Source organism: Miniopterus natalensis, chromosome 4 (assembly GCF_054644295.1).
Source record: "Miniopterus natalensis isolate mMinNat1 chromosome 4, mMinNat1.hap1, whole genome shotgun sequence".
NCBI lineage: Eukaryota > Metazoa > Chordata > Mammalia > Chiroptera > Miniopteridae > Miniopterus > Miniopterus natalensis.
The window spans coordinates 20,897,986-20,925,578 of NC_142084.1; the positions used below are offsets into that span (position 1 = coordinate 20,897,986).

Genomic DNA, 27,593 nt, shown 5'->3' on the forward strand with positions numbered 1-27,593 from the left:
CATCTAGATAAAAAGTAGCTATTAAAATGTTCATGGCGCCCAGCCGGCGCGGCTTAGGGGTTGAGCATTGACCTATGATCCAGGAGATCGCAGTTCGATTCCCGGTCAAGGAACGTGCCTAGGTTGTGGGCTCAATACCCAGTATGAGGCATGCAAGAGGCAGCTGATCAGTGACTCTCTCATTGTTAATGTTTCTCTCTCTCTCCTCCTCTCTCTGAAATCAATAAAGACATATTAAAAAAAAATGTTCATGGCACTTTGTAAAGTCTATGATTTTCTAACCACTATGCTGTACACCTGAATGTAAACTGTAATTTTAAAAAATTTAAGTAAAAATAAATAAATAAAATTAAATGTTCATGGATTTTAAAGAAGGGATTTTCACTCCTGAGAAGCAAAAGTTCCTACTCCACAATAAAATGTTTAAGCCTGTTACTTGCCTGTGGGAAGTCATTGATCTCTAATTCTTCCTCATATCTCTTAAAAGATTCATTCTGTCCACCATCCTGTCTCTCCTCTTCTTGTTTCTCCAAAGGCACATAATTGAGCTTGGCATTGATCTTTTCAGCAAGTTGCTCTGCAATGGTTTTTGCAGACACAGTGGGAGCCAGAATGGTGCCACCTCTGAGAATTGCATTGGTGGCCTGTTGCATCACATCCTGCAGTTAAAGAAGACCTACAGTCAAATCTCAAATGAGGGCAGAGACAAGATCAGGGATCCCACCAATTATTCTCTGGAAAGCCACTAACTAAAAGCATCTTTCTAGTATAAAGTCCTACCATATGGTATAATTTAGCAGTATATATTTTTTACTGATAGTTTAACATATCTCCCTTACTTTGATGAGAAAACTAAAGAACATTCAACTCTATATTAAAAGTTCTACTGGATCATAGCCCTGGCCAGTGGGGCTCAGTTTGTTGGAGCGTCGTCCCATACATCAAAAAGGTGGCAGGTTCGATTCCCAGTAAGGACACATATCCAGGTTGCAGGTTCAATCCCCAGTAGGGACCCATGCAGGAGGCAACAGATAGATGTTTCTCTCTCACATAGATGTTTCTTTCTCTCTTCTTCTCTCTCTCTTTCCCTCCCTTCCTCTTTCTAAAATCCAAAAAAAAAAAAAAAAGTAAAGGTACAAAATATTGCATCAGTAGAAATAAATCATAAAAACTTTTTAAAGTTCTACTAGGTCATAGATAATTAGGTAACTCTTGATATTAAACATAGTACATTTCTAAAATCGTTTACATGTTTTGGGGTTCCCAGGAATTTCCTCTGAATTAGAATCTTTGTGTACTACCACCACTGAGTTCCTCCTAGGGTCCCCATGGTCCAATCCAATATTTAATCAATTATGGTACATGACTTACTCAAGACGTTTTAGTTTTTTAATTTGAACTTAATTTTATTATATGCCTAATATGAACAGAATTCTTCTGTGGGTAGTATATGACTCATACGTCAACATTTTCCAACAACAGTGAAAAGTTACAGCTATTTGATTTCTCTAATAAGGAGTTACTAGCAGTAAAAATCCCGGAAAATTTAGATACTGCATCCCTGTTTTCAGAAGTGGCACAGGCTTGGGGACAGTAAACATTTCATGATACCTCACTGGCTAAACAGATTCAGAGACCAGAGCCTGGTTGTGGCTGCCTCACTCAATCAGTCCACTAGTCTCTGGCTTGGTCATTCCAGCTTAGGTGCTACAGACCTAAACCTATATAGCCTACTAGACAGAGGGCATGCAGGTCCCCAAACTCTAAACAAAGGTAGCATGTGAAACATTTAACACATTTTTCTACTGTTTAAACTCATGTTAGTTTCAGTTATGTAATTAACTGGGTGTTTGTACTTCCAAGGAATTGTTTGTATGCCTCAAAATACACCCAATAAAAGTAGATCAAGAGAGAAAAAGAGTGTTATTTCTTTAAGATTCTGGTAAGATCAATCAGAATAGTACTTTATAAAATTCTCCATGGCTATCATGCTTAATAGTTAGGCCTTCCAGAATTGGCATTAAGACCTCAGTTAACCACACATTAGAGAAATCATCCAAATGCATTAATCAAAGAATTCTGTATTCAGAATGTTAAATTCTCACTAACTCAATGTCTAGTGGACCTGTTGTTCACTTGTGCCGACATAATTCCTAAAAAGCATTTAAATCAAAGAACTTATAGAAAGTTTTGACTAAATCTAGGAACAAATTACTTAATACCTGAGACTCAATGCCCAAATTCTTCTGAGCATTGATTCTAAGAGCCAATCTCTTCGCAATTTCTAATTTCTCAGCATTTCCTGCAGTTGGAGCAGGAACACTAGATGTTCCAGGAGCAGCCATATCCTTCACTCTCTTCTTTGAATTAAACATGCTTTCAATTTGCTCATCAATCTAAACAAAACAAAATAGAAAGGTTAGCAAAAATTGGATTAAAAATACCAACTTAGGTATATCTATAGAAACTAAAAAATATTTCTACCAGAAGTCTAGAATCAGTTTTACCTATATTAATTCAACCACACAGATCAACAGGAAAATATACAGCTATTGGTTAATGGCAACACTTTTCATTTTAAAAAATCAGTAGTCTATGGTGAAAAAAATAGAAAACAGATATAATGCTATATGAAGCACTTATGCAGACTCCTGAGTGGTCCAGAAGATACATCCCAGTTCAGCAAATAAGGAGTGTGTTGTGAACACAGAGCAGCCAACATGATGCATCTAAGATGCACCAGTGCTCAAGCCTTAAAGCCAAATTATACTGCAATGAAACAGGCTGGAAGAAGGGAGTAACTAAAGGCCAGTGGATAATTAAAAAAAAGAGTCAATGATTCTCAGGGGGAATGGTACAACCATGTTCCTAATATAAGGCTCCCAAAATTCTTTCAGACTCCTAAAATGCAACTGGATTTGCTTTAAAAACTGGGTGACAGAATCAGAAAAGATAGCTTTACTGCTTTATTCCTTTGAGCTAAGAAAGGAAAGAAATGAAAGTCGGTTTTCCCATCAAAGCAAAAGCACGCTGAAAGACTCCGCTCTCCAGAATCACAAGATTCCTACTGCAACTGTGTAATTCTCAGGTTTGCCACAGCTACCTAATAAACTACTTTCACTTCCTCTTTGCTCTTTCTAGGATCACCTGCTCCAAGAAAACGCCTCTGCCACACTGTGAGGACACACAGGCAGAGTCATAAAGAATGGAAGCATTCTGCCAATCAAAGTGAGCCATCTTGGAAGATGGTCCACACCACTGCAGCCTGGGACAACAGCTTGACTGCAACCTCCTAAGACCCTAAGCCAGAACTACCTGGATAAACTGCTCCTGATTTCCAGACCCTCAGGAACTGTGAGATAATAAATGTTTATTGTGTTAACCTACTAACTTCTGGATATATTTGTTACACCATGACAGATAACTAAAACACTGACTTAACTGAATTTTAAGCCAGTCTGATAAACTATAAATAAGTGGCCTGGGGTTAACAGGAGACCTGAGTTCTGGTACTAGCTGTGCTTAACAGTCAGTGTGGTCGTGGACTAAATACTTTTCTGGGCCTCAATTTCCTCAAATGACAAGAACAGAATGAATTCCTCATTTCCATAACTGTGTTCTAAGCTAAGGTTTAACAGGGTACATCAAAAAACGTTAAATGATCAGAGATCAAATATGTCGGAGAATTTCTGGGTTAAGCAAAGTTAAACAAGCTTTTTTTTTTTTTAAATCCTCACCTGAGAATATTTTTTCCATTGCTTTTCAGAGAGGGGGGTGGGGGAGGGACAGAGAGAGAGAGGATTGGTTGCTTCCAGCACATGCCGGGAATCGAGCCTGCAACCGAGGTACGCGTGCCCTTGGCTGGAATCAAACCTGGGACCTTTCAGTCCGTGGGCGGACACTCTAACCACTGAGCAAAACCAGCCAGGGCTAAACAAGTTTCTTTAATTAAGGACTTATCACATCCTTTGATATTTTAATGCCACTACTAGTGGTATATACTAGGCAGATTTTCCAAAATTCTTTTATAATGAAAACATTTTTCTCAGATATCCCTTCATTCCCTTTATGAGTGAAACATAACATAGCAGTCTGAAAAACCTATTTAAAAAAATCATCTTCTAAAGCTCAAGGTCCTGGGGAGTTAGGGTTCCAAAGAATCCTCTGTGAAACCTTAAACCTGTTAAGTCCTCATGATCTCCACTCACTGGGTCACAAATAATTCCATAAGCTAAGAACATAGACTTTAAAGTAGAATGCATAGAGGCCCCAACTCATTCCCATAATAGCTAATATAAACTTGAAAAGGTTATTATTTGTTTACACCTCAGTATCCTCAATTATAAAATGGGAATACTCTTGGAATTGAATACTCCAATTATAAAACGGGAACCTACTTCATATGGCTATTACAAAGAAGTAAACAAAATAATCTCTGTATAGCACTTGGCATAGTTCATGGCACTTAGTAGCACTCAGTAAATGTTGACTATTATTAATAAGGACGTTCTATAACAATTAAATTTTAAAAGAACAATATTAGTACCAATGTTGCTAAACATGGGGAGCTGGGCACTCTGACAAACCACTACAGTGAGTGATGTTGGTGGACAATCTGACAATGCTTTAAGACCAAACTGGATACTTATTGGATTAGCAATTCCTTTTATACTCATCCTCAGGACTGAATCTGATGAATGTGCAAGGATGAGCACTATAGTTTATAACAGTACAGTATATTCCAAATAATATACAGAAACAACCCATATATTCAAAATACGGGTTTGACTCATTAAACAGTACAATAGCCATCTAATAGAATATTATATAGCCATCAAGAATAATGTATGCCCCGGCCAGTTTGCTCAGTGGTTAGAGCATCAGCCCTCAGACAGGTCTTGGGTTGGATTCCCAGTCAAGGGCATGTACCTCATTTGCAGGTTAGACTCCCAGCCCTGGTTGGGGCTTGTGCAGGATGCAACTAATCAATGCCTCTCTCTCACATCAATGTTTCTTTCTCCACCTCCCTCCTCCCTCCCTTCCACTCCCTCTAAAAATCAATGGAGAAAATACCATGTTGAGGATTTAAAAAAAAAAAAAAAAAAAAGAATAATGTGAGAGAGCCCTGGCTGGGTAGTTCAGTTGCTTGGATCATCAACCCGTACACCAAAAGGTTGTGGGTTTGATTCCCAGTCAGGGCACACACCTAGGTTTTGAGTTCAATCCCCAGTCAGTGCATGCAAGAGGCAACCCATCAATGTTTCTCTCTCTCCCTTTCTTTTCCTCTCTCTCTGAAAATTAATAAAAACATATCCTCAGTGAGGATAAAAAAAGAAGAATGTTACAGTGAATGTACTAAAATGCAAGGATTTCAACATAAGACTGTTATTGCAAAAAAGATCACAAAGCAGTATGATCTCATTTTTATGAAAATACATAAATACAAGCACATGTGGATATACGTACAACATAAGAAAGGGTTGGGAAGGGTACAATCCAAGGTTTCCAGTAATTAGCTATCTCAACAAGTATGAAAGGAAAAACTGTTTCAATGGGCAAGAATGAGACTTAGAACAATACTTACATCAACTGCAGCATCCTCATCATCTGAATCTTGCAGACCAAGAGCTGCTTTTTGTAACTTCTTCCTCTCATTAGCCAAAGCTTGTTCTGTTTCATCAAACTTGAATCCCTTACCAGAGAACCCACTACTCTTTTTAATTATTTTCCCTTCCTTTCAAGGAAGAAAAAAAAAGTTAATTTCATAGTTAAAAACTTTAATGTTCAGGAATTTACAGCAATTTAATATCTTTTAAGGTGCAGGACCACAATTTAACAAAAACATTTCATCTAGCCTGAGAGAGAAAAATAAGATCCTTAGGTAAACTACTCAAAATACTAAGTTAAAGCAAAAGGATTTTATTTTCACTCTTCTTTTCCCCTCTAAAGAGATAAATGAAAATAATCCTTTCAAGATTTACAAGTACCGTATTAAATATTCAAAGTTTAGAACACAATGATTTGCATAAAAATGGGAGTTAAAAAACTCACAGCTTTCTGTTGATCTTTGAAATCACTCCAAAGTTTCTCTAGATCTGCAGGCACTGCAGTCCCCGACAATTCAAGAGCTTTAATAATGTCACCAGCATAGCGAGCTTGATCTTCTGTGATAAAAGTATATGCGTAACCCTAAGGCATGGTGACAAAGTGAAACTATTAGAAACTAACAAGATGAATCCTACTTGGATCACAAATAAAGATAAAATCTAAACCACCCAATAAACCCTCTAAGACTAACTCCATCACTAAAGTTTAAAAACCATTAAAAAGTCCTACTAAGTTGTTTAATGATTCAAAGTGAAATATCTAAGTTTAATATCTAAAAATAAAATGAGCAAAACCAGAAAATTTCTAATTTCTTATGCATAAATAGAAATACATGTGATTTTACATAAATGCACAATTGCATTTTCATACATATTTTCTTTAATATAGTATTTTCCTTCCCTTTTTTCCTTACATTCCCTTTCTCCACTACTGCACCACTCTACCCCAGCTAACCCGTATCAGCTTCCTAGAATGTAACTTCCCACATAATTTTAAGGCCAATAATGTTCTTATATACAAAAACAAGCAGTTTTTAAAATTTATTTTTGTAACCATCTTATAAAAATAAAAGTCAGCAATAATTACCTCCCTGGGATTCTCTAAAGCCTAAGACTCCACATGTCCTAGCAGCTTTTTGGTTCAGGCAAGAGAAAGACTATAAAGTTAAAGTACAGAAATAGCAAACCACAGATTGCCATCTTTACAAAATACTTTGTCCCTGCCAGTGAACTGTTTAAATTTTAAAACATGGTTTAATATTTTATTTCAGGAATATCTAATCACCAGATTTGGCTCATGGTCTATTTCTCTACTGCCCATGAGCTAAGAATGGTATTATGTTTTTAAGATTATGTACACATGTATATACACAAACACACACGTACGTGACAGAGACCATATGTGGCCCCAAATGATACAATTTTTTTTTTTTTTTAAGAATTTTTAACATTTTAATACAATTCAGATTAGCATATCTGGTTCATTTCAGCTCCTTCACTGCCAATCCTGGGGGCAGGGACTGCTTCAGTTTCTTTGCCTTCTCTTTGTGATGACCAAGGTATAAAGTTATCTGCTGCATCAAACTTTAAACTTCACATTATCCTCATTTTTCTTGATCTTGATTCCTGGCTGTAAGCAGGAAGTTCTTGATTTCTTTAATTTTGAGAGGCATGACTACAAATAATGGACAGCGTATGGCCGGCACCTCAAATTACCCCCCTATTCCCCACATACTGCCCTCAAGAGTGTCAAAAGAGCCTGGCCGGGCATGGCTCAGCAGTTGAGCATCGATCTAGGATCCAGGAGATCAGGGTTCGATTCCCAGTCAGGGCACATGCCCTGGTTGCAGGCTCGATCCCCAAGCAGGGGCATGCAGGAGGCAGCCGATCAATGACTCTCATCAGTGATGTTTCTATCTCTCTCTCTCCCTCTCCTTTCCTCTCTCTGAAATCAATAAAGATATATTAAAAAAAAAAGAAAAGTGTGTCAAAAGACAGTCAAAAGGCTACAATTTCTACTACCTGGCCCTTTACACAAATGGTTTCCCAAATCCACAGAATAACTCAGGTTAAAAGAATAAATGCCATCTATTAGATGTGTAACCTTGCGAAAGTAACTTAACTTCTATGTGCCTAAACTTTTCTCATCTATTCAATGAGATAGTATTATCCACCTCAAAGAGAAGTTGTGCAATCACATAAGTGCCCAAATTGCCAGCCTTCATTATTTACACATTCTTGTAGTCTACTTACTATACTCAAGCACACTTTGGCACAGAGTTCTTTACTATCATCAATAAACCTACTTTTGCCCATCCCCGTATTTAACCTATTGCTATCAACATTATTATTGCTTCAGTATGCAGAAATGATTAGGGTTGGAATATCAACCATACCATCATCAATGTTTCCAATAGTAAAATATTCTGCTCCTTCAAAAACAATGAATTTTTAAAAAAAGAAAAACAAAAAAAGGAAAAGAAAACAATGAAAGAAAAACAAACAAACAAAAAGAGTGAAGTAGACCTATATATTTAGTGGAATACATGAGTCAAACAAGTGATATGTATGTGTACTGGTGGGGGAGACAACAACATGGGTGATAAGTGTGGGTATGAGTATATTTTATGATCCCACATTTTTTTAAAAAAAGCAATGAAAGGCCCAGCCAGTGTGACTCAGTAGTTGAGCATCGACCTATGATCCAGGAGACTGAGGTTCAATTCCTGGTCAGGGCACATGGCTGGATTTTGGGCTAGATCCCCAGCAGGGGGCATGCAAGAAGTGGCTGATCAATGCCTCTCTCATCACTGATGTTTCTATCTCTCTCTCCCTCTCCCTTCTCCTCTCTGAAATCAATAAAAATATATATTAAAAAGAAAAAAGCAATGAAAGATTCTGAACTATATACATGGATGTATATAGAAATCTTTAGGCAGATAAAAAAATCCTAAAAGAGGACACAAATGGTTAATCACCTAACTACATAGAACAGCTTGCTACTGGTAATTTTCAAAATAAGTAGACATGTATAATTTTAACAGTACTTAGACATACATATGTATATAAATGATGAACACCTCAACTATTCCTCACACTTTGATGATTGAGGATTTTTTTCTTTTTAAAAAAAATTTTTTAATTGATTTTGAGAGAGAGAAGGGAGAAGAGAAGCATCAATGTGACAGCGGAACATCAATCGGCTGCCTCCTGCATTCCCCTTACCGGGGATCAAGCCGGAAACCCAGGCATGTACCCTGACTGGGAACTGAACTGCCAACTGATGATACCCGACCGAGCCACACTGGCCAGGGCTGATTGAGATTTTTTGTTTTTGTTTTAAATATATTTTTATTGATTTCAGAGAGAGAAGGGAGAGAGAAACATAATGATGAGTCACTGATCAGCTACGACTTCGATCTCCTGGATCATAGGTTGATGCTCAACCGCTGATCTATGCCAGCCAGGCTGATTGAGGATTTTTTAAAATGTCCCCATAACTCCAATTACTCAAAATAGTAAAGAAACACTTAGATTTTAATATTAAAAAAAAAATCAACTTTAAAATTTTGTTTACTTTGTTGCCTGCTCTTCCAGTCCGTCCTGCTCTGTGCACATAATCTTCATAATGGTTAGGGCAGCTGTAATTTACTACAAGAATCAGATGTTTCACATCTAGACCTCGGGCAGCAACAGAAGTGGCCACAAGAAGTTTGCAGGTGCCATTCTTAAAATCATTTATGATGCTATCTCTGTCATATTGATCAATACCTGCAAGTAAATTACACATAAGAGTTGTAAAAACATGTTCAAATTAAACTTTCCACTTCCTCTGACACTCAGAGAAAGAAGTTAAACAAGGAGTAAAGAACAAATCCAACTTACATGGACCACAAGTCCAACAACTACAATATAGAAAATATTAAGGCAATTTTATGGCAAGATCAAAGGCTACTACTATTAATTCATTTATGAATTTTCCAAATCTATTCTTCATTGCCCCTTCTTGTATATAGGAGGCTTATAACTACAGAAGCCCAATCTCAGAATCACTACCATAAACTTGTTTAGGGAGCAATAGAAGACAAGTACATTCAAACTACATTGACAGGATGTAGATCTTTCTCCTTCTGTAGGTTTTATAGAGCCTTGCTACTCAGTTTTGTCCAAGGATCAGAAGCAGCATCACATGGGAGCTTATTAGAAATGCAGAATCTCAGATCTTACCCCAAATTACTGAATCAGATTCTGCATTTTAACAAGATATTTGGGTAATTACATATGCACTTTAAAGTTTGAGGTGCAGTGGTAAAACTTACCTAATAGAACCTCTTAAACATGTTACCCAAAGAGCCACAGACTAAGTAACAAAGCAGAGCATAAAATGTCAAATGTTCTTTTACAAGATGCCCAGGCCACATATAATTTGATGATGAGTTACACAGGCATCTCCAGAAATTAGAGAAGGGAATGGAATAAATTCTCAAACCTTGAAACTGTATTTTTGCAGCAGGAGATACTCTAAGATTTCATACAAAATCTAATTTTAACATACACAGAATATTTAGCATCTACATATTTACTAATATTAATTTATATTACCTAAAAGTTTTAAAATTTATTTACTGATTTTAGAGAGAGCAAAAGGAAAAGAGACAGAAAGAGAAACATCAATTTGTTGTTCCACTCATTTATGCATTCGTTGGTTTACTCTTATATGTGCCGATCAGGGACCGAACCTATAACCTTGGCATATTGGGACAACACTTTAACCAACTGAGCTACCCAGCCAGGGCTAAAATTTTAAATGTACTCTCCAAACACTGAATTAAAGAAAGTATTTGGATCTTATGTCAAAGAAACTAGGATCCAACACTGCACCCAAAAATATCATTAAAACAATTAATGGAATCGATATCAATATAAATTTAACTTTATAATTGAAAGATACCAAAACTTTTACTTTAGCCTGAGGTATCTTGAATACTAACTCAACTGTGCATATTTTATTCCATGGAAGTGAATATAATGTGCTAATTAAAGTATATGGGATGCCTGCCCAGCAACCATTAAGCCTCTTCTTATTTAAACATAATCCCAATTTTGCTCACATATCCATCCATCCAACACATGGTCATGTGTATCAAGCCAGGGATGAGCCTAATTCTGTCTTAGGAGGTGAATTATGATTAGTGCTAAGCCAGCCCTTCTTAAACTTTCTGTGTTCAAGCTACCTCTGCACTCTGAAAATTAATAAGGACTAGCCCTGGTCAGTGTGGCTCAGTTGGCTGGAGCAACATGCCATACACCAAAAGGTTGTGGGTTCAATTCCCAGTCAGGGCACATACCTACGCTGCAGGTTCAGTCCCTGGTCAGGGCAAGTACAGGAGGCAACCAATCAATGTTTCTCTCTTTCTCTCTCTCACCCACTCTCTAAAAATCAATGAAAATGTCCTCACATGAGGATTAAAAATTAATTAACTAGGACCAGACCCAGAGAGATTTAGATTATTGGTCTTTATCACTGTATTTTTAAAATTTTTTTATTGATTTTTAGTGAAAGAAAGGGAGAGGGGGAGAGAGAGAAACATAGATGTGAGAAACATCGATCGGCTGCCTCCTGTACACCCTCTACCTGCGATCAAGGCCACAACATGGGCATGTGCCCTGACTAGGAATTGAACCAGCAACCTTTTGGTGCCAAAGCTCGACATTTATTTTTTTCTATCAATATTTAATGCATTCGAAACTAGAACTGAGGACATTGAAAAATACTTATTAACTTTTGAAAAGAACAATAAAGCAATTGTATGTCAAAATAAAGAACATTTTTGTGAAAAATAACTTAAAACAGTAACATAATTTATTGAGAGGCATGGAATTGTTTTATAATTTTGCAAATTTCTTTCTTTCTTTTTTAATGTTTTTATTGATTTTACAGAGAGAGGAAGGAAGAGGGAGAGAAACATTGACTAGCTAACTCTCATATGCATCCAACCAGGGATCAAACCCGAAACCTAGGTATGTGCCCAGATGAGGAATTGAACCAGCGACCCTTCAATACATGGGATCACTAAACCAACTGAGCCACACTGGCCAGGGCACAAATTTCTTTAATGTCTGGCTTAACAGAAGATAGTTGAAGTCTTATATCTACTGTACTCAATCTGTTCCTATATAGCATGCCATGCAGCCACTAGAACACTACACTATACACCCATGAGAGAATGAAAAAGGCAAATAACATGGTGGGGCTATTATGGAAATACTCTTGACTTCATAAACCCCCTGAAAGTGTCAGAGATCCTCAGGTGTCCCAGGACAATCGAGCAATCGTTTAAGAACCATTAATCATTCATTCCCCTGCCTATGAATGATTTCGGCATAAGCATGTGATACAATTCTGACCCAAGAGACAAAAGTAGTACAGAGATTTATGGGAAACATTTCCTCACTTATGTAAAAAACACAATTTCCACTAATGTAGAAGCTCTTTTTGGACCAACTCTCCTGCAAATATCAACTATGAATTCTGGACAAAATATAAAGAACTACCTGAAGGCACCAGAGAGTAACTAAAAGGAGGCAGAAACTGGAAAAGAGTTGATATGTAGAAGAATGTAATGATACTGGCTGAGTTTACAGGATTTTATTTAGTTTAGTTTAAACTTGGGGTTGGGGGAAGCCTGGGCAGCCAGGTACGGAAGTTAAAGCCTGAGTAGAAATATAGTGTTACTGACAAGAAGAAACAAGAATTCAGGACAAACTCAGGATCAGAAAAGAGGGGATAAACCCCAGAAAGAAAAGAGCAACCATACTCAATAATGCATAAAAATGCTGCCCAATGCCCTAGCCAGTTTGGCTCATTGGTTAGAGCGTCAGCCCTCGGACTGAAGGGTCCCGAGTTTGATTCCAGCCAAGGGCACGTACCTCGGTCACAGGCTTGATCCCCAGCCCTGGTCGGGGCCCGTGTAGGAGGCAACCAATCGATGTTTCTCTCCCTCCTTCCCTCTCTCTTTTTCCCTCTCCCCCCATTCCACTCTCTCTCCCTTCCACTCTCTCTGAAAAGCAATGGAAAAAAAAGTATCCTCTGGTGAGGATTTGAAAAAAATTTAAAAAAAAAAGAATGCTGCCCATTACAAAAAAGACTGAGTTTGGAATATGGGTCTGACCAAGTTGATATCCTGTTTAAAAAACAAAATTCCCACATGTAAATCGCAATATATTTAATAATACTGATAGTACGAAGAAATTAAAATGTTACTTTAAAATTTCAATTAAGCTCTAACATGAATCATGAAAATCTCTAACATGATACAGTGAATAAAAATGTAACATGAATCAGAAATTTTTAATTTCAATTCCTCCTTAGCCATTTGATTAATGGCTAGAGAATTTGGCCAAACCAATGTATTGTCTTATTTTACCTCAAAGATAGATTTATAATAATAGTGCTGTTGTGATTAAAGTGAGATAGATGATATAAAATTTAGTTCTAAATTAAGAGTACAAAGTAAATATTACCATTCAGAACAACACAGTACTTGGCCAAGTATTTAGCAGAAATGTGATTAAACATTACCTCCATGAAGAGACATGCAAGGATAAGATGCTCTCATTAAATCTTTCAGAAGACCATCAGCATGTTCCTGTTTATCCACAAATATAATGACAGATCCAGATTCCTGATAATGGCCCAGAAGCTCAAGTAACTTCAAGAATTTCTTTTCCTCTTCAATCACAATCTGAAAACACCAAATTGTACCAAGTTAATGGAAAAACACACAAATACATCTCTTAAACAAGAATACTTGTTTTGTGGCAAAAGGATAAATGACAACAGCTTGCTAAGTCATTAGGAAGGATTAGAAAAATTTTGATTTGAATTAGTAAACCAATAAAACAAAAAAATTTGTAACTTTCAGATAGTAAGAGGCTTGCAAGTGTGGACAAAGGATTATCTGTTCTCTCTGACTCTTAACTTCTCATCCTATTAACCAAAGAATAAGATAATTATGTGACACTTCTACCCACCAGTCCACCACTTCTGGTAGAAGAAACTGTAAGAGCATCTCGAACAGTCAGTTCTACGGAAAACACATATTCAAGTGTATCTGGTAAAATATTAAAAGGCTGCAGTTGATGTATGCTGTTCAATTTTAGAATAATCTGCCTACATCACACACTGTGATCCCAAAGCATCACACACTGCCTAGGCATCCAGGGAACTGGGGATTTCCTAAGGATTGTACCCACCACTTGCTGCTCCACATCCGAGCAAACCACACTCCTGCCTCCAACCTGCACTTCAATGGGTTTACTCAGGATTCTGCGAGCCAAAGCCTCCATAGCTCTGGGGAAAGTAGCTGAAAACATAACGGTCTGTCGATCAGGACGGACGTTATCCACAATACGCATGACCTGAGAAAACATTATAAATCAAAATGGTGAGTGTGGTCCCCCAAAATCATGATGTTAAAACCAAGTAGAGGATAAAAAATAATAATAATAAAAATTTAAAAAAACAAAACAAACAAGTAGAGGAACTTTTGAGAACATCTATTCAGTGACTTTCAAACTTTTTACCTTAGAATTCTACATTTGATTTTACCCCATAATTTGCTCATCTCACAGTTTCCCTTTCTCAAGAAATGGCAATTCTAGTCATCCACATGTTTAGGCCAAAAATCTAGGAGCCATCTTTGACTACCCTCTGTCTTACTTATTACACACCCAATCCACCACCAAATTCAGTAGTCTCAATCTTCAAACTGTATATAGGATGCAATTCTCCACTTAATGTCACTGTTTACCTTCATTTATTCAACACATATTTACTGAGCAACCATTATGTGCCAGGCATTTTTCTAAGCATTTGAAAGAGGCAATGAAAATAGACAAAAACTTGTCTTCGTGGAGCTTATATTCTAATAGGGTAGACAGGTAAATATAGTAAGTGTCAAATGATGATAGAACTACCGAAAAAAACAAAACAATGAATATGGACATGTGGCTGATGGGGTGGAAGACAGGCATGAATTACTGCAGTGTTATAGAGCCCTGGAGGAATCAAGATGTCCTAGACCTCTTGTAATGACTGGTATAAACAAAACAAAAAAAAACCAGCCCTGGCCGGTGTGGCTCAATTGGTTGGAGCATCATCTGTGCACCAAAGGGTCACAAGGTTTGATTCCCTGTAAGAGCACATACATAGGTTTCAAGGTTCGATCCCTGGTCGGGGTATGTTGAGGAGACAACCAATCAATGTTCCTCTCTCTCTCCTTCCCCCCTCCCTTCCACTTTCTCTAAAAATTAATGGAAAAAAATATCCTCAGGTTCAATTCTGGTCAGGGCACATGGCCAGGTTTTGGGCTCGATCCCCAGTAGGGGGCGTGCAGAAGGCAGCCGATCAATGACTCTCATCATTGATGTTTCTCTCTCTCTCCCTCTCCCTTCCTCTTTCTGAAATCAATAAAAACATAATAAAAAACAAACAAGAAACAGGTAAATTTTATGGTATATAATTAGACCACAACAGAGCTCTTTATAAAAGATTACAATGATCTTACTAATTGGTGAGCATTCCCGCTTTTTTATACTTTAAAATGAAGTATAATTAGAACTATAATTATTAACTCCATGAACATCTAGAACTTGCTAGTTAACAACAATTAGGCCCGGCCGGCATGGCTCAGTGGTTGAGGATCAACCTATGATCCAGGAGATCGGGGTTCGATTCCCGGTCAAGGCAATGTCTGGATTTCGGGTTCAACCCCCAGTAGGGGGTGTGCAGGAGGCAGCCGATAAACTCATCATTGATGTCTCTCTCTCTCCCTCTCCCTCTCCCTTCCTCTCTCTGAAATCAATAAAAATATAAAAGGAAAAAAACAACAATCAGGCACTGCTGTTTTCCTTGTGGGAAAACTAAGTTTATTTCTTTAATAAATGTAACACTATTTCAGTGTTCTTGTTCTCAAGTCTAACGCTTTCAAATACACTGGCACGCACAAGAAGAAAAAAGCAACGTAGAGAAGATAGACACTGCAAGGAAATGAAAATTTCAAAATACCTAGTTCCATCTTCCATCTGATTCTTCAATTCCCTCTACTCTCTTTCCACAAATGGACCCCTTGCCTCTACTCAAACACAAGTATGAAAAGTATATTCAATACATGCTCCCTCCCTCAAACTAGCCTGTTTCATCTACAAACGACGTTTATCCAGTCCTTTGTCACATTATCCTCAGATCAAGCTCCACATACTTTTCCCACTGGGTATCAGTTCTACTCCATGGGACCCAAAGGATAAATTCAATGCTTCTTTCATGTGACAGACTTTTTTCAGAGTTAAAGGATGCTACTAAGTCCTCTACTCCAAGCTAAATATTCCTCACTCCTTTAACTGTTTCTCACATGGCTCAAGTGTTATCATATGCTATTTACTGGCTTTTGTGCTCCTCTATATCTCATTTAGAATGTGGTCCTTAAATCTAAACACAATACATGCACTATCATATGACAGACAATACATTTTTGAAAAATTCATGAATAACTGAAAAGACTGGATACAATCTTAATCTTATCGCTTTCCAATACCCCATTTTTATTACTGCAGTTCGTGATTTAAACAAAGGTTTTTTGGCCCTGGCCGGGCAGCTCAGTTGGTTAGAGCATTCCCAATACACCAAAGTTGTTGGTTCGCTCCCCCCTCAGGGGACATACAAGAACTGATCAATGAATGCATAAATAAATGGAACAACAAATCAATGTTTCTCTCTCTAAAATCACTTTTAAAAATGTTTTTTTGGTAACTCACATTGCTTTTCTTGTTAAGAAAAATTTCTACCATCTTTTAAAATGTATTGCTCTAAGTCCACAGCACTGAAATTTGTATTTGAGCAAACAGCATGTGCGAGGAAAAGTCTAAGCTAGGCAAATGCTTTGGGCATCAGTTTTTACATCTGGAGTATGTAAATATGTGCTATCTAGATCATTAGGTAATTAAAAGTATGAATTAAAGCAATTTATTTGCTTCTTTTATTAGCATTCTAATTTTACCAATGATGGTATGAGATGGCTAAGGAAAGCCTGCATGAATACTTCCTGAATGAGTTTTACAGAGAATTAAAAACATAAATACCTATTTCAATTTTATATGTCCCCAAGCCACTGTATTATCACATAGAAGAAATGTGAGAATTAAAACAATACGAAAATTTCACTGTCATGCTTGTTACATGGTTTATTTTATAGTTCAAAACACTAAGGAATTTAATGATTACCTGTGGTTCAAAACCCATGTCAAACATTCTGTCTGCTTCATCTAAAACAACGTATGTCACTCTTCGAAGATTTGTCACCCGACCTAAGATTGGCAGGGGAGGGGGAGACAAAAAGAAAACTAAAAATCAGTCACAATTCATTTTATGGCTACCAAGAACATTAAAAAACTGTAAAGGGAACTAAAATGCCTGACTTAACCAGAGGGGTAAGTTAGGTATCTTTAAACAGTGAAAAGAAACTTTGGTCTACAATGTCTTAATCTAATGGCAAATACTTTCTGACAATGGGTATATGAGGCCCTTTATTTGTCAAACTCGTCTCTTGCATACCATCATAGGGCCTGAAGAACCTGTAAAATTCAGAAAACAGCCCTCTCCAAAACACATCATAAAACTAAGACTGAGATGAAGCATCGAGCCACATCAGCCATTATCTGACAGCATCACCTAGGAAAAAACATATTAGAGATTACAGCGTATGTGTGGAAAGCAAGTGCCAGTGCTAACTATTTCAGATGCAGAAAACCTCTGTTTATATTACCTTATAACCTATTTACATATAGTCAGAAAGTTCTAATGGGCATGTCAAAACATTCATGAGAAGCTATGTAACACCATTCCGTAACTAACACATTACACAAAAACTAATACCAAATGTATTACACAGATACATTTTTCTATACAAAGATACAAATCTAATTTTATTAAGTGCTCCCACTGGTTTGAAGAAATGAGACAGACTTCTTAGTCAGTAAAAATTAAATACACATACAAGAAACCCTTTCTAAACAATTAACACAAACACTTCTATCAACTGTTGAATCAATCACCTGGCAAACAGTTATTAAGTATAAACTGAAAGGATAGATAAGGAAAAAAGATAAAATTAATCAAGATGATCAATGCAGCATTGAGAAAAACCAAGGGATTATTTCATCAACATCCAACCCAAAACTTTTCATATGCTGTACAAGACCATTACTTATCAAACAATTTCGATGTGACTTTGTCAACTTCATATAGCATTAGAATTAAATATATACCGAAATTCAAGCTATTAGAATGCTATTAGAAACATGCACTATTTGCTTTTTAATGCTCTATTATGTACATACTAACTACTGCAACAAAAATCTTTGAAAGCATTTTCTTCAAAAAATAGAAATGAGCCCAAATATATGCTTTCTAATATTTAAGTACTCCATACTAACATTTGCAGCCCCAAGTAATTTTGCAAGGTTGGGAACAGCATTAAATTACCTACCTTTGATGGTTTAAGTCTCAGAAGCCCAGTTCTATAAATCTTGAAGGGCCTTTCTCCACAGAAGTTAAATAATGTCAACAGTTTAGTAACAGTTTTGATAGGGAATAATTGAACAAAGCACAACGTTTGAGTGAAAAACATGCAGTATTTACAAAAGATAAAATTTCTTGAAGCTGCAATATCTTAATTTATCCAGTATTGTAAGAAAATACTAGCAACTGTGAAGAAAAAAAATCTAAACTTTATAATGAAAAAAGACATAGTGCCCCTTTTAAAAGGAAAGTTCGGCTAAACCTGGATTAATAATCCATGTTAAGTGCTGAAAAATCAGAAGGAGTTAGCTCTGAAAAGAAATTTTCATTTAAATTGCAAAAGTATTATGAACACTTCCAACAATAAACTTGTTACAATACACATTTTAAGATATTACAGCTTTAAGAAGAAATGTCGAAACCCTTTGATGGTTTCTTGTATCTGCTGTGATTTAACAAAAATGTACAGAATTCAAAAAGGAGAAAAGAGAAAAAAATACCCAACTTACCACTGTTAGCTGCTAACATGTCAATCATTCGACCAGGTGTACAAACAATAATTTCAGCACCTCTTTTCAGTTCAGCAATCTAATTAAAAAAAAAAAAAGAACTTTTATAGCCTATTTATAACTAATGCTTATTTAAAAAGATTTGAGAATACTTCCAGGGTCCTTGCACAGCTCCCTAAAGTAAGAAAGTGAGGTCTGATTAGAAGACTCCCAAGGTTCCTACTTAATATATTGGAATGCTGGAGCACTACTATGTCATAGTAATATGACCACATGGTGCTATAACTTTGAAATCAAAGAAAACCAGAGATTTTTTACCAATTATAATCTGATACAGTCCTTCAAAACCAAGAAGGAACATGAGATAGCAGTAAATAAAGCAATTATAAGGAGAATATTTTTCAAAATGAGAGTTGTTTCCATTAGTGAATCATGAAATCAATACATACAAGCAGCATTTTAAAAATAAAATGAAAAATATTAGAATGTGTTAGACATTATAAAACTTTTGTTTGACTTCTTTATAAACATATTATGTGTGCATGTAACAGGTTATTTTGTAAATGTACTTCTTACTATAGGCTATGGTCAAAAAAACTGACAAAGATAGACTTAAAAAACTAAGATCACGAGTTTAAAATAGCATTGGGATAACAGAAACAAATATTCCCAAAGTGTGTTCTAGAACCTGAGAACACAAGTCCTCAGGAAGATTTCTGTGGTTAAATAAGTTGAAAAATGCCATTTAATTTAACCCATTTTTCCAGCATCAAAATATACATTAGCATATTAAAGACAAAGGAACCTTGCAGGAAAGAAACCCGCTTTAACTTGGTACAATCCAACATTTCCAAAACTTATTTGATCATAGAACAAATCTAGTTTTTTCCTTCTTCTAGTTAAAACAAAAGACCCAATGACTATTGCTCTTTAGAAGACACCGGGAGAAACACCAAACTAAAGAGAATGAATGGCCCTGGCCAGTTTGCTCAGTGGTTAGAGCATCGGCCAAAGAACCAAAGGATCTGGGGTTCAATTCCGGTCAAGGGCATGTACCTGGGTTGCAGGTTCGATCCCCAGCCCCAGTTGGCGCCCATACAGGAGGCAACCAATCGATGTTTCTTTCTCTCTCCCCACACCCCACTCTCTCTCTTAAAAAAAAAAAAATCAATGGAGAAAATATCCTCAGGTAAGGATTAACAAAAAAAAAAAAAAAAAAGAGAGTGTGAGGGAATGACAGTATGTTTAAATAATTCTTCCTGAAATCATTTAAAAATTCAGCTAAAACTCTGATATTAATACATCCCACTCATGCCACCTTTTGAAGATGTGACATAAACTGGAGAAAATAAATGCTGTCCAGGAATCAGAAAACCTAGATTCTTGTAAAAACCACATCTTGTTAACCTAAAGACTTTGGTCAACTTATTTAACCTTTCTGAACATTTCCTTATCTGTAAAACAGAAAAAATATCTGCCTTCCTTGAGCAAATAAAGAAGAGAAAAAAGAAAGCTAAGGTATTAGAAGGACTCAAAAATTCCAAAATATAACAGATATGTAATTCATTCTATTCTTTTCACACCTTGTTTGAGATTTCAGAAGCAATCACTGTACAAAATACTAAAAAAATCACTTTTATATTATTAATTTAAAAATGAAAAACGGAATGTTCCTTTTATAATTACCTGCTCACTGATGCCCGTTCCTCCATAAACACAGACCACTCTAAGTCCCAAGGTCTTCGAAAATTTCTTACATTCTTTAGTAATTTGTAAAGCCAGTTCTCGAGTTGGAGTCATGATGACAGCTGAAAAGATAAACATGTCAAAAGCCTAATCACCAAAATTCTTAAGAGGCTATGCTTTCAGTGTTAAATTTAACCTCTGCAATGAAGTTTAGATCCCTTAGCCTAATTTGTTTTTGTTTTAATTTGTTTTATGCACCTCTGAAAACACTGTTTCAGAAACTTTATGATAGTAAATATTGTGATGAAGTGTAACTTTAAGTAGATTTAAGAACATGTTATAGGAAATCAGTTAAATGCCTACTCCACTATCAAGAAAATAACTGGTTGAAAAGAATGCAAATCATTCTCAATTGCAAATCACAGGGCAAAGATCATCAAGTGACTCACTATGCTGCAGAGCCATTCCTCTGTTTCTGGAAACAACCTTGGTCTGAGGAGCACTGACGGAGGAAAAATATACTGTGCCCTAAATTTCCAAGAGAGGAGCTCGTAACAACCTTCCAAAGCCCTACTCAAATTTGCAGAAAAGATCTCTGCCAAATGAATCAAGATATCTGAATCTGAAGACCAAATCCTAAATGAAATGCTGGCACTATAGCCTTTTAAGGCCAAAAAAAGGGAAAATACATTTCCCTACAATCTTCTATGTTGAGGTTATAAACCCACTGATACTGGGCTAAGAACAAACCTCAACATAAATAAACGAGGAGTCTACCTGCGAAGTCAGAGTTTAAAAATTGAGCTGTGCCAGGACAGGGTGTTTTTGTACTTCTGAGATATTAGTCCAGAGCTCTGAACATTCTCACTCCACCTGCTGGTAAGGGGAAATCAGGCCCAAAGTGCCAAATTTATAAAGGAAATGTATATAAAGATATCTTTATAGTTATAATTAAGAATATAAAGTATCAGGTCTTTCTGATTAACTGACAACAAAACAGTTATCTGAAAAAATAGTTTGATGGAAAAAATTGTACCTATTGGCCCCTCTCCTTCTTCTAGTGACCTCTGATCCATGATGTGTCTAAACATGGGCAACAGAAAAGCAATGGTCTTTCCACTTCCGGTCTTGGCAATACCAATCAAGTCTCGCCCGGACATTATCGCAGGAATCGCCTGAGTTTGGATTGGTGTGGGCTTTTCATAGCCATGCCTTAAAAAAGCAAACCAAAGGAAGACAAGGTAAAAGTTGAGATCTCTTGGGCTCCCAAAGCTCCAGAAGAAGAAGGTTTTCCAAAATGTGGTACATTCACACAATAAAATGTTAACTGGCAAAAAGGAATAAAGTCCTGAGACAATGTACACCATGGTTGAACTTTGAAAATATTATGCTAAGTAGAAGAAGTCAGTCACAAAAGACGACACTGGTACACTTCCATTTATATAAAATGTCCAGAATAGACAAATCTAGAGACAATAGATTAGTGGTTGCCTAGGGTGGAGGAGAGGGAAGAAGATTGACTAGTAACAGATACAGAATTCTTCTGGGGATGACGAAAATGTTTAAAATTAGTTACGGTGAGGATTGCATAACTCCATTCATACACTAAGGAATCACTGAACTGTATACTGTTAAGAGTAATTTTTATGTTATTACTTTATCTCAATAAAGTTGTTTAAGAAAAAATGTTTTTCTATTACAGTAAAAATACAACCAAGGGAGATATTTGTGTGAAAAAGCTACTTTTGAGTAGAAAACTTTGAAAACCGTGGGCAACCACTAACCACTTACTTTTTGAGAGAATTTAAGATCTTCATGGAAATTCCACACTGAACCCAAGATTTAATTGGTTTGGGGCAACCTTTTCCCTTGACAATAATGCCCTCCATTTCCAACCGAAAGACATTCACCTCTACAAAACAAAATCCAGATTAAAAACTTTTAATTATTGTACTATTATTAGTGTCTTATACTTTTCAATTAGGCATGGCAAGATTAAGAATCTTCAATTCTTTTTTTAGCATTACCACAGATTATTCCATAGAAAAGCTATTGGAAAAAGCACAGAACAGCTCAGAGAGACAGAGACAGTAAAAGTGATTACTGCTGCAACCAACTAAGGATGAAGAGAAATATCCCAATTTCTACAATTTGGCTTTTATTTTATCTTAAATTGAAACAACAATAAGAGAATAATGATTGACAAGTAATACAATCATCTCCAAGCAAGAGTTGCCCAAATTATCCTTATTCTGTCAATATTACTGATGCACACTGGTTCCGAACTCCCAAATCTCAAGGGCTAACAATATATTACTTGATAACTTCACATGAAGAGTACTTTCAAGCCTAAAATTCTCAACTACATGAGCAAAACTATTTTTTGCTCATTTTTTAAAAATGTTTTATTGCCCAGCCGGGGGTGGTTCAGCGGTTGAGCATTGACCTAGGATCCAGGAGATCGAGGTTCGATTCCTGGTAACAGCACATGCCCAGGTTGTGGACTCGATCCCCAGTCCGGGGCATGCACGAGGAAGCCTATCAATGACTCTCTCATCATTGATATTTCTCTCTCTCTCTCCCCCTCTCCCTTCCTCTCTCTGAAATCAATTAAAAAAAAAAAAAGTTTTATTGATTTTTAGAGAGAAAGGGAGAGGGAGAGAAAGAAAAACATCAATGTGGAAGCAAAAGATCAAACAGCTGCCTCTTGCCCACCCTGTACCAGAGATCAAGCCTGAAATCTGGGCATGTGCCCTGACTGGGAATCGAACTGGCAACTTTTCAGTGCATGGAAGGATGCCCACCTAACTGAGCCACGCCAGCCAGGGCGATCATTTTCTTTAATAGCTCCAAAAACGCAGTTTCTTCACAACTCTGAATTTTTGCAGATGATTTTCCCGCTCTCTAGAATGACTTCTCACCTTCTAGTTCCCTCTCTCACTTCTCCAGGTAAATCATACAATTCCCCGTATTCATGCATCAACTCACAGGCCTATCCACATTCCTCCCGGGCAAAGAAAGGTGTATCCTCTTCCATCCGCACAATAACCAATATATAAATAAAAGAATTTTACCCTCTTGAGACATTTTTGCTAGTTCTGGAACTTCAACATAAAAGTTTTTTCTGAATGGTTCATATTCAATCTTCCCATGATCTACTGGCTCTAGAAGCTTTCTCTGTTTTGTCTGATAGCCTGTGAGGGCTGTCTGAAGATCAACTTCTTCTTCCTCTGAAGAATACTATAATTAAAAAAAAACAGTTAAGTAAAGAGCTAAATTCACTTCTATTTTCTATTTATGGCAATCAATATGCCTAGCTTTAAAAATTTTCTCCTAGCTAGAGGGAGGGGAAGTGGGTAAAGGTGGAAGAGGTTATAGGGGGGTAAATGACGGAAAAAAATAAAACTTAATTTTAAAAAATATCTTCCTCTCTTAGAAAATAATCTTTGGGTTTTGCTTTTTTAATTTCTGAATTTTTCAACTTAGTTTCTCTTTTCTTTTCCCTTATAGAAAGTTGTGTAACAACTAAAATGATAAAATAACTCTAGCCCTGGCCAAGTAAATCAGTTGGTTAGAATGTCATCCCGATACGCCAAGGTTGTGGGTTTGATACCCAATCAGGGCATATAAAAGAATCAACCAATGAGTGCATAAATAAGTGGAACAAATCAATGTTTCTCTCTCCCTACAATCAATCAATCAATCAATACCAATAAATGAATAAAATAATTTTAATATGACTTTAATGAAGTTTTGCTATAGTTCCGAATATAAATCTCTAATAGAAAGAAATTTCATTCTGTCACTTTTATTGCAAGACAATAAAAACTGGGCATACAGCAAGAAGTCAAAAATGTCAGAATGTCCTACCAACTGGGTACTCAGCTATAACACTGTTAAGAATGGCAAGGATTCCTAGTAGCAGTTTATGTAACTGAAAAGTACATCTCCATCAATGCTTCCTAGTAAATACTTCTAGGGCAGCATCGTTTAGGGCACCTTTTTTTTTTTAATTGATTTGAGGGAGGAAGGGAAAAAAGAGAAAAACATCAATTTGTTATTCCACTTATTTATGCATTCCTTGGTTGATTTTTTTTAACTATATCTTTATTGATTTCAGGGAGAGGAAGGGAGAGGGAAAGAGAGAGAGAGAGATAGAAACATCAATGACGAGAGTCGTCTTTGATCCACTGCCTCCTGCATGGCTCCGACTGGGGATCAAGCCTGCAACCCGGGCATGTGACCTGACCAGGAATCGAACTGCGATCTCCTGGACCCTAAGTCCAATGCTCAACTGCTAAGCCACGCCCGGCCAGGCTCCTTGGTTGATTCTTGTAAGTTCCCTGACTGGGGATCAAACCCATAACTTTGACTTTTCAGGACAATGCTCTAGCCAACTAGCTCCCCAACTAGAGCGTAGGGTAGTATCATGAACAAAGTAAAAATTAATGAAAAATTACCTCCATGGCATCCTGGTCATTCTCCATCAGCTCACCTTTCTTCTTATCAGAATCCACAACTGCTTTTTTGGTTGTCACAACAGTGACAACTTTTGTGACCGTTGGCCCAGACTTCTAAAATAAAAAAGGAATATAAAATATTTTGCAAAACTGAAATAAAAATTATATGCCAACTGAAACAAAATAACTGTCACAATTTATAATGTAAATTAACTTAGTTATTAGCAGAAACTTAATGAAAAGACAAAAAGTAGTCTGCTTTCTCATTTAAATTTTACAATGCAATACATTGCATTGTATTTTATGGTACATTAATACAAGGTGGGCAAAAGCAGGTTTACAGCTGTTACTATGGAAAAAGACATGCAGGTTATGATTACTGCAATAGCTTTAACTGTGCTTTGCATACTCACAACTGTAAACCTACTTTTGTCCACCCTGTATATATGTAACTTACTGTATAATATGTAATCTTATATACTATTATTCAATATAATTTATTTAAAAAAATACTACCAAATGTTACTTTTCACTCATTCGACAAGCAAGACACTGTTCTGGGAGCTTAGGATAAATCAATAAAACAGATAAAGGTCACTGCTCCTGAGGAGCTTTATTTTAGAAAAGGGACAAATAACAAACATGATAAAAAATTAAATTATATAATTTGTCAAAAGGTAATAAATGCTATTTATTTATTTTTTATATCCTCACCCAGGATATTTTTTCCATTACTTTTTCAGAGAGAGTAGGAGAGAGAGCGAGAAAGAGAAAGAAACATCGATGTGAGAGAGAGAAAGCTATTGGTTGCCTCCAGCAAGTGCCCCCGCTGGGACCAGGGATCAAGCCTGCAGCCAAGGCACATGCCCTCGGCCAGAATCAAACCTGGGACCCTTCAGTCCGCGGGCCAACACTCTATCACTGAGCCAAAATGGCTAGGGCAGTAAATGCTATTTTAAAAAGAAAAATAAGCTAGGGTAAAGGAGATAGGAGTATGAGAGATGAAAATGCTGAAGAAGTCTGGAGAAGACCTACAGAGAAGGCGACAAGTAAGCAATAGTACTGAACAAGGACAATGGCAAGGGTGCTTTTGAAACAAGAACATTTAATTAAAATTCACTAGTATCTCCAGTACTTAGAAAAAGTATTGGCATTTCTGAGATGAGAGAGGAAACAAAAATATCATAAAGTCATTCAAGTCAATGAAACCAAGTTATCCAACTAGGAATATAATTCTTTAAAAACAAAATTCCATACCTTTTCATTTCCTCCACCACCTTTTACACTTCTCATATTAAACTTTTTTACTTCCTCCTTCACTTCTTCCATGTAAGCATCTAATGGATCTAACTCCTCACCCTCCATTTCATTTCCTTCCTTTTCAGCTTCCGCAGGATCATCTTCATCATCTAAAATATTAGAATTCACTTTCTTTGTACATGTGTTGCAAAAGGAAATACTTTACAATCAGACCACACCCCGCCATTCTGACCTTTTCTCTCACTACCCAAATACCCTCCTTTCCAGTTAACTCAGGCATACTGCAGTTTAAATATGCTTCAAAAGTTTTGAAACCAAGCATGTATAGTTCTGAATAAAAGAAATAAATTATAATAACAACTTATTAAATTGAAGAGGCAAAAAATTATGCCTAAAAAATGAACCACCAGTATTAAATCTTACAATTACACTACTAGAAGCCAAACTAAAAACTTTTTCTGCTAAATAAGTTTAACTATTTTTCTTTTAATTACCTTTCTTTAAAGCACTGGGGGGAAAAATAGTTGCCCTGACATGGTAGCTCCATTGGTTAGAGCATGGTCCCGATACGCCAAGATTATGGGTTTGATCCCCAGTCAGGGCACATACGAGAAGCAACCAATGAATGAATAAATAAGTGGAACAACAAATCAATCTCTCTCTCTCCCCCCCACCCTTCCTTTCTCGCTCTAAAATCAGTAAAATTTTTTTAAAAAGAGAAAAATAGTAACATTCTTAATTCAAAACAATCTATCTTTTTACGTAACTAAGACATCATCACTTAAAGATACAATCCATTTACCTATTTAAACCACTCTATGGAACTTCCAGAGAAAATAAAATTTTCACAGGAATTTTCTCAGAAAATGGAGAAAAATTCCATTTCCCTATGAAATTCCACATTATTCCTTTACTAAAAGGTCAAAATCAGATATGGAAGGGAAATGTTTCTGTGCTAAGTCATTAAAAAGTCAGAGGAGAGACCTGAAAACATGTCCTTAATTTACTCTTATTATTAACATTCTCATTCATAGTAAAAACTAAAAGGCTACTTAACTGACTATGCCCATAAGCACCCAACTCTCGACTCTAAAGTAAAATCAGTGATTCTCAATAAACACTACTTTACAATTTTAAATTTAACATAAATATTAAAAGGGGCATTTAAAACCTCCATATGAATCCAGCAATTCCAGTTTTAGGTATATACCCAAAACAAATGAAAGCAGGGACTCAGATACTTGCACACCAATAATCACAGCAGCATTACTCACAATAGTCAAAAGGTATAAACCACCCATATATCTAACAACAGGTGAACAGGTAAACCAAATGTGGGATGGATACATATATATAGGTATACAGATATATATCACAGAGTATTATTAAGCCATAAGAAGGAATGGAATTCTGATACATGCCACAACATGGATGAACCATGAAGACATTATGCTAAGGGAAATAAGCCAGTCACAAAAGGACAAATATTGCATCA

The 27,593-nt window shown here is 36.4% G+C and overlaps 1 protein-coding gene and 1 pseudogene across 2 annotated transcripts in view; both read right to left on the minus strand.

Annotated features, from left to right (window-relative positions):
* The window catches only part of DDX46 (DEAD-box helicase 46), a 48,593-nt gene that overhangs the window by 9,453 nt on the left and 11,547 nt on the right, over nt 1-27,593 (minus strand). The window contains exons 6-20 of one of the 2 annotated variants that reach the window (XM_016197541.2): nt 26,096-26,247; nt 24,839-24,952; nt 23,453-23,618; nt 22,170-22,290; nt 21,415-21,590; nt 20,379-20,500; nt 18,693-18,771; nt 16,888-16,970; nt 13,863-14,027; nt 13,189-13,351; nt 9,184-9,377; nt 6,052-6,189; nt 5,585-5,734; nt 2,223-2,396; nt 441-659 (exon numbers count right to left, since the gene is read on the minus strand). In XM_016197541.2, the coding sequence (XP_016053027.1) occupies nt 441-659; nt 2,223-2,396; nt 5,585-5,734; nt 6,052-6,189; nt 9,184-9,377; nt 13,189-13,351; nt 13,863-14,027; nt 16,888-16,970; nt 18,693-18,771; nt 20,379-20,500; nt 21,415-21,590; nt 22,170-22,290; nt 23,453-23,618; nt 24,839-24,952; nt 26,096-26,247 (2,216 nt within the window). Of the gene's footprint in view, nt 1-440; nt 660-2,219; nt 2,397-5,584; nt 5,735-6,051; nt 6,190-9,183; nt 9,378-13,188; nt 13,352-13,862; nt 14,028-16,887; nt 16,971-18,692; nt 18,772-20,378; nt 20,501-21,414; nt 21,591-22,169; nt 22,291-23,452; nt 23,619-24,838; nt 24,953-26,095; nt 26,248-27,593 lie in introns of both variants that reach the window. The other variant, XM_016197540.2, reaches the window with a different exon arrangement.
* LOC107525385 (large ribosomal subunit protein eL38 pseudogene) lies at nt 6,659-7,332 on the minus strand (annotated as a pseudogene).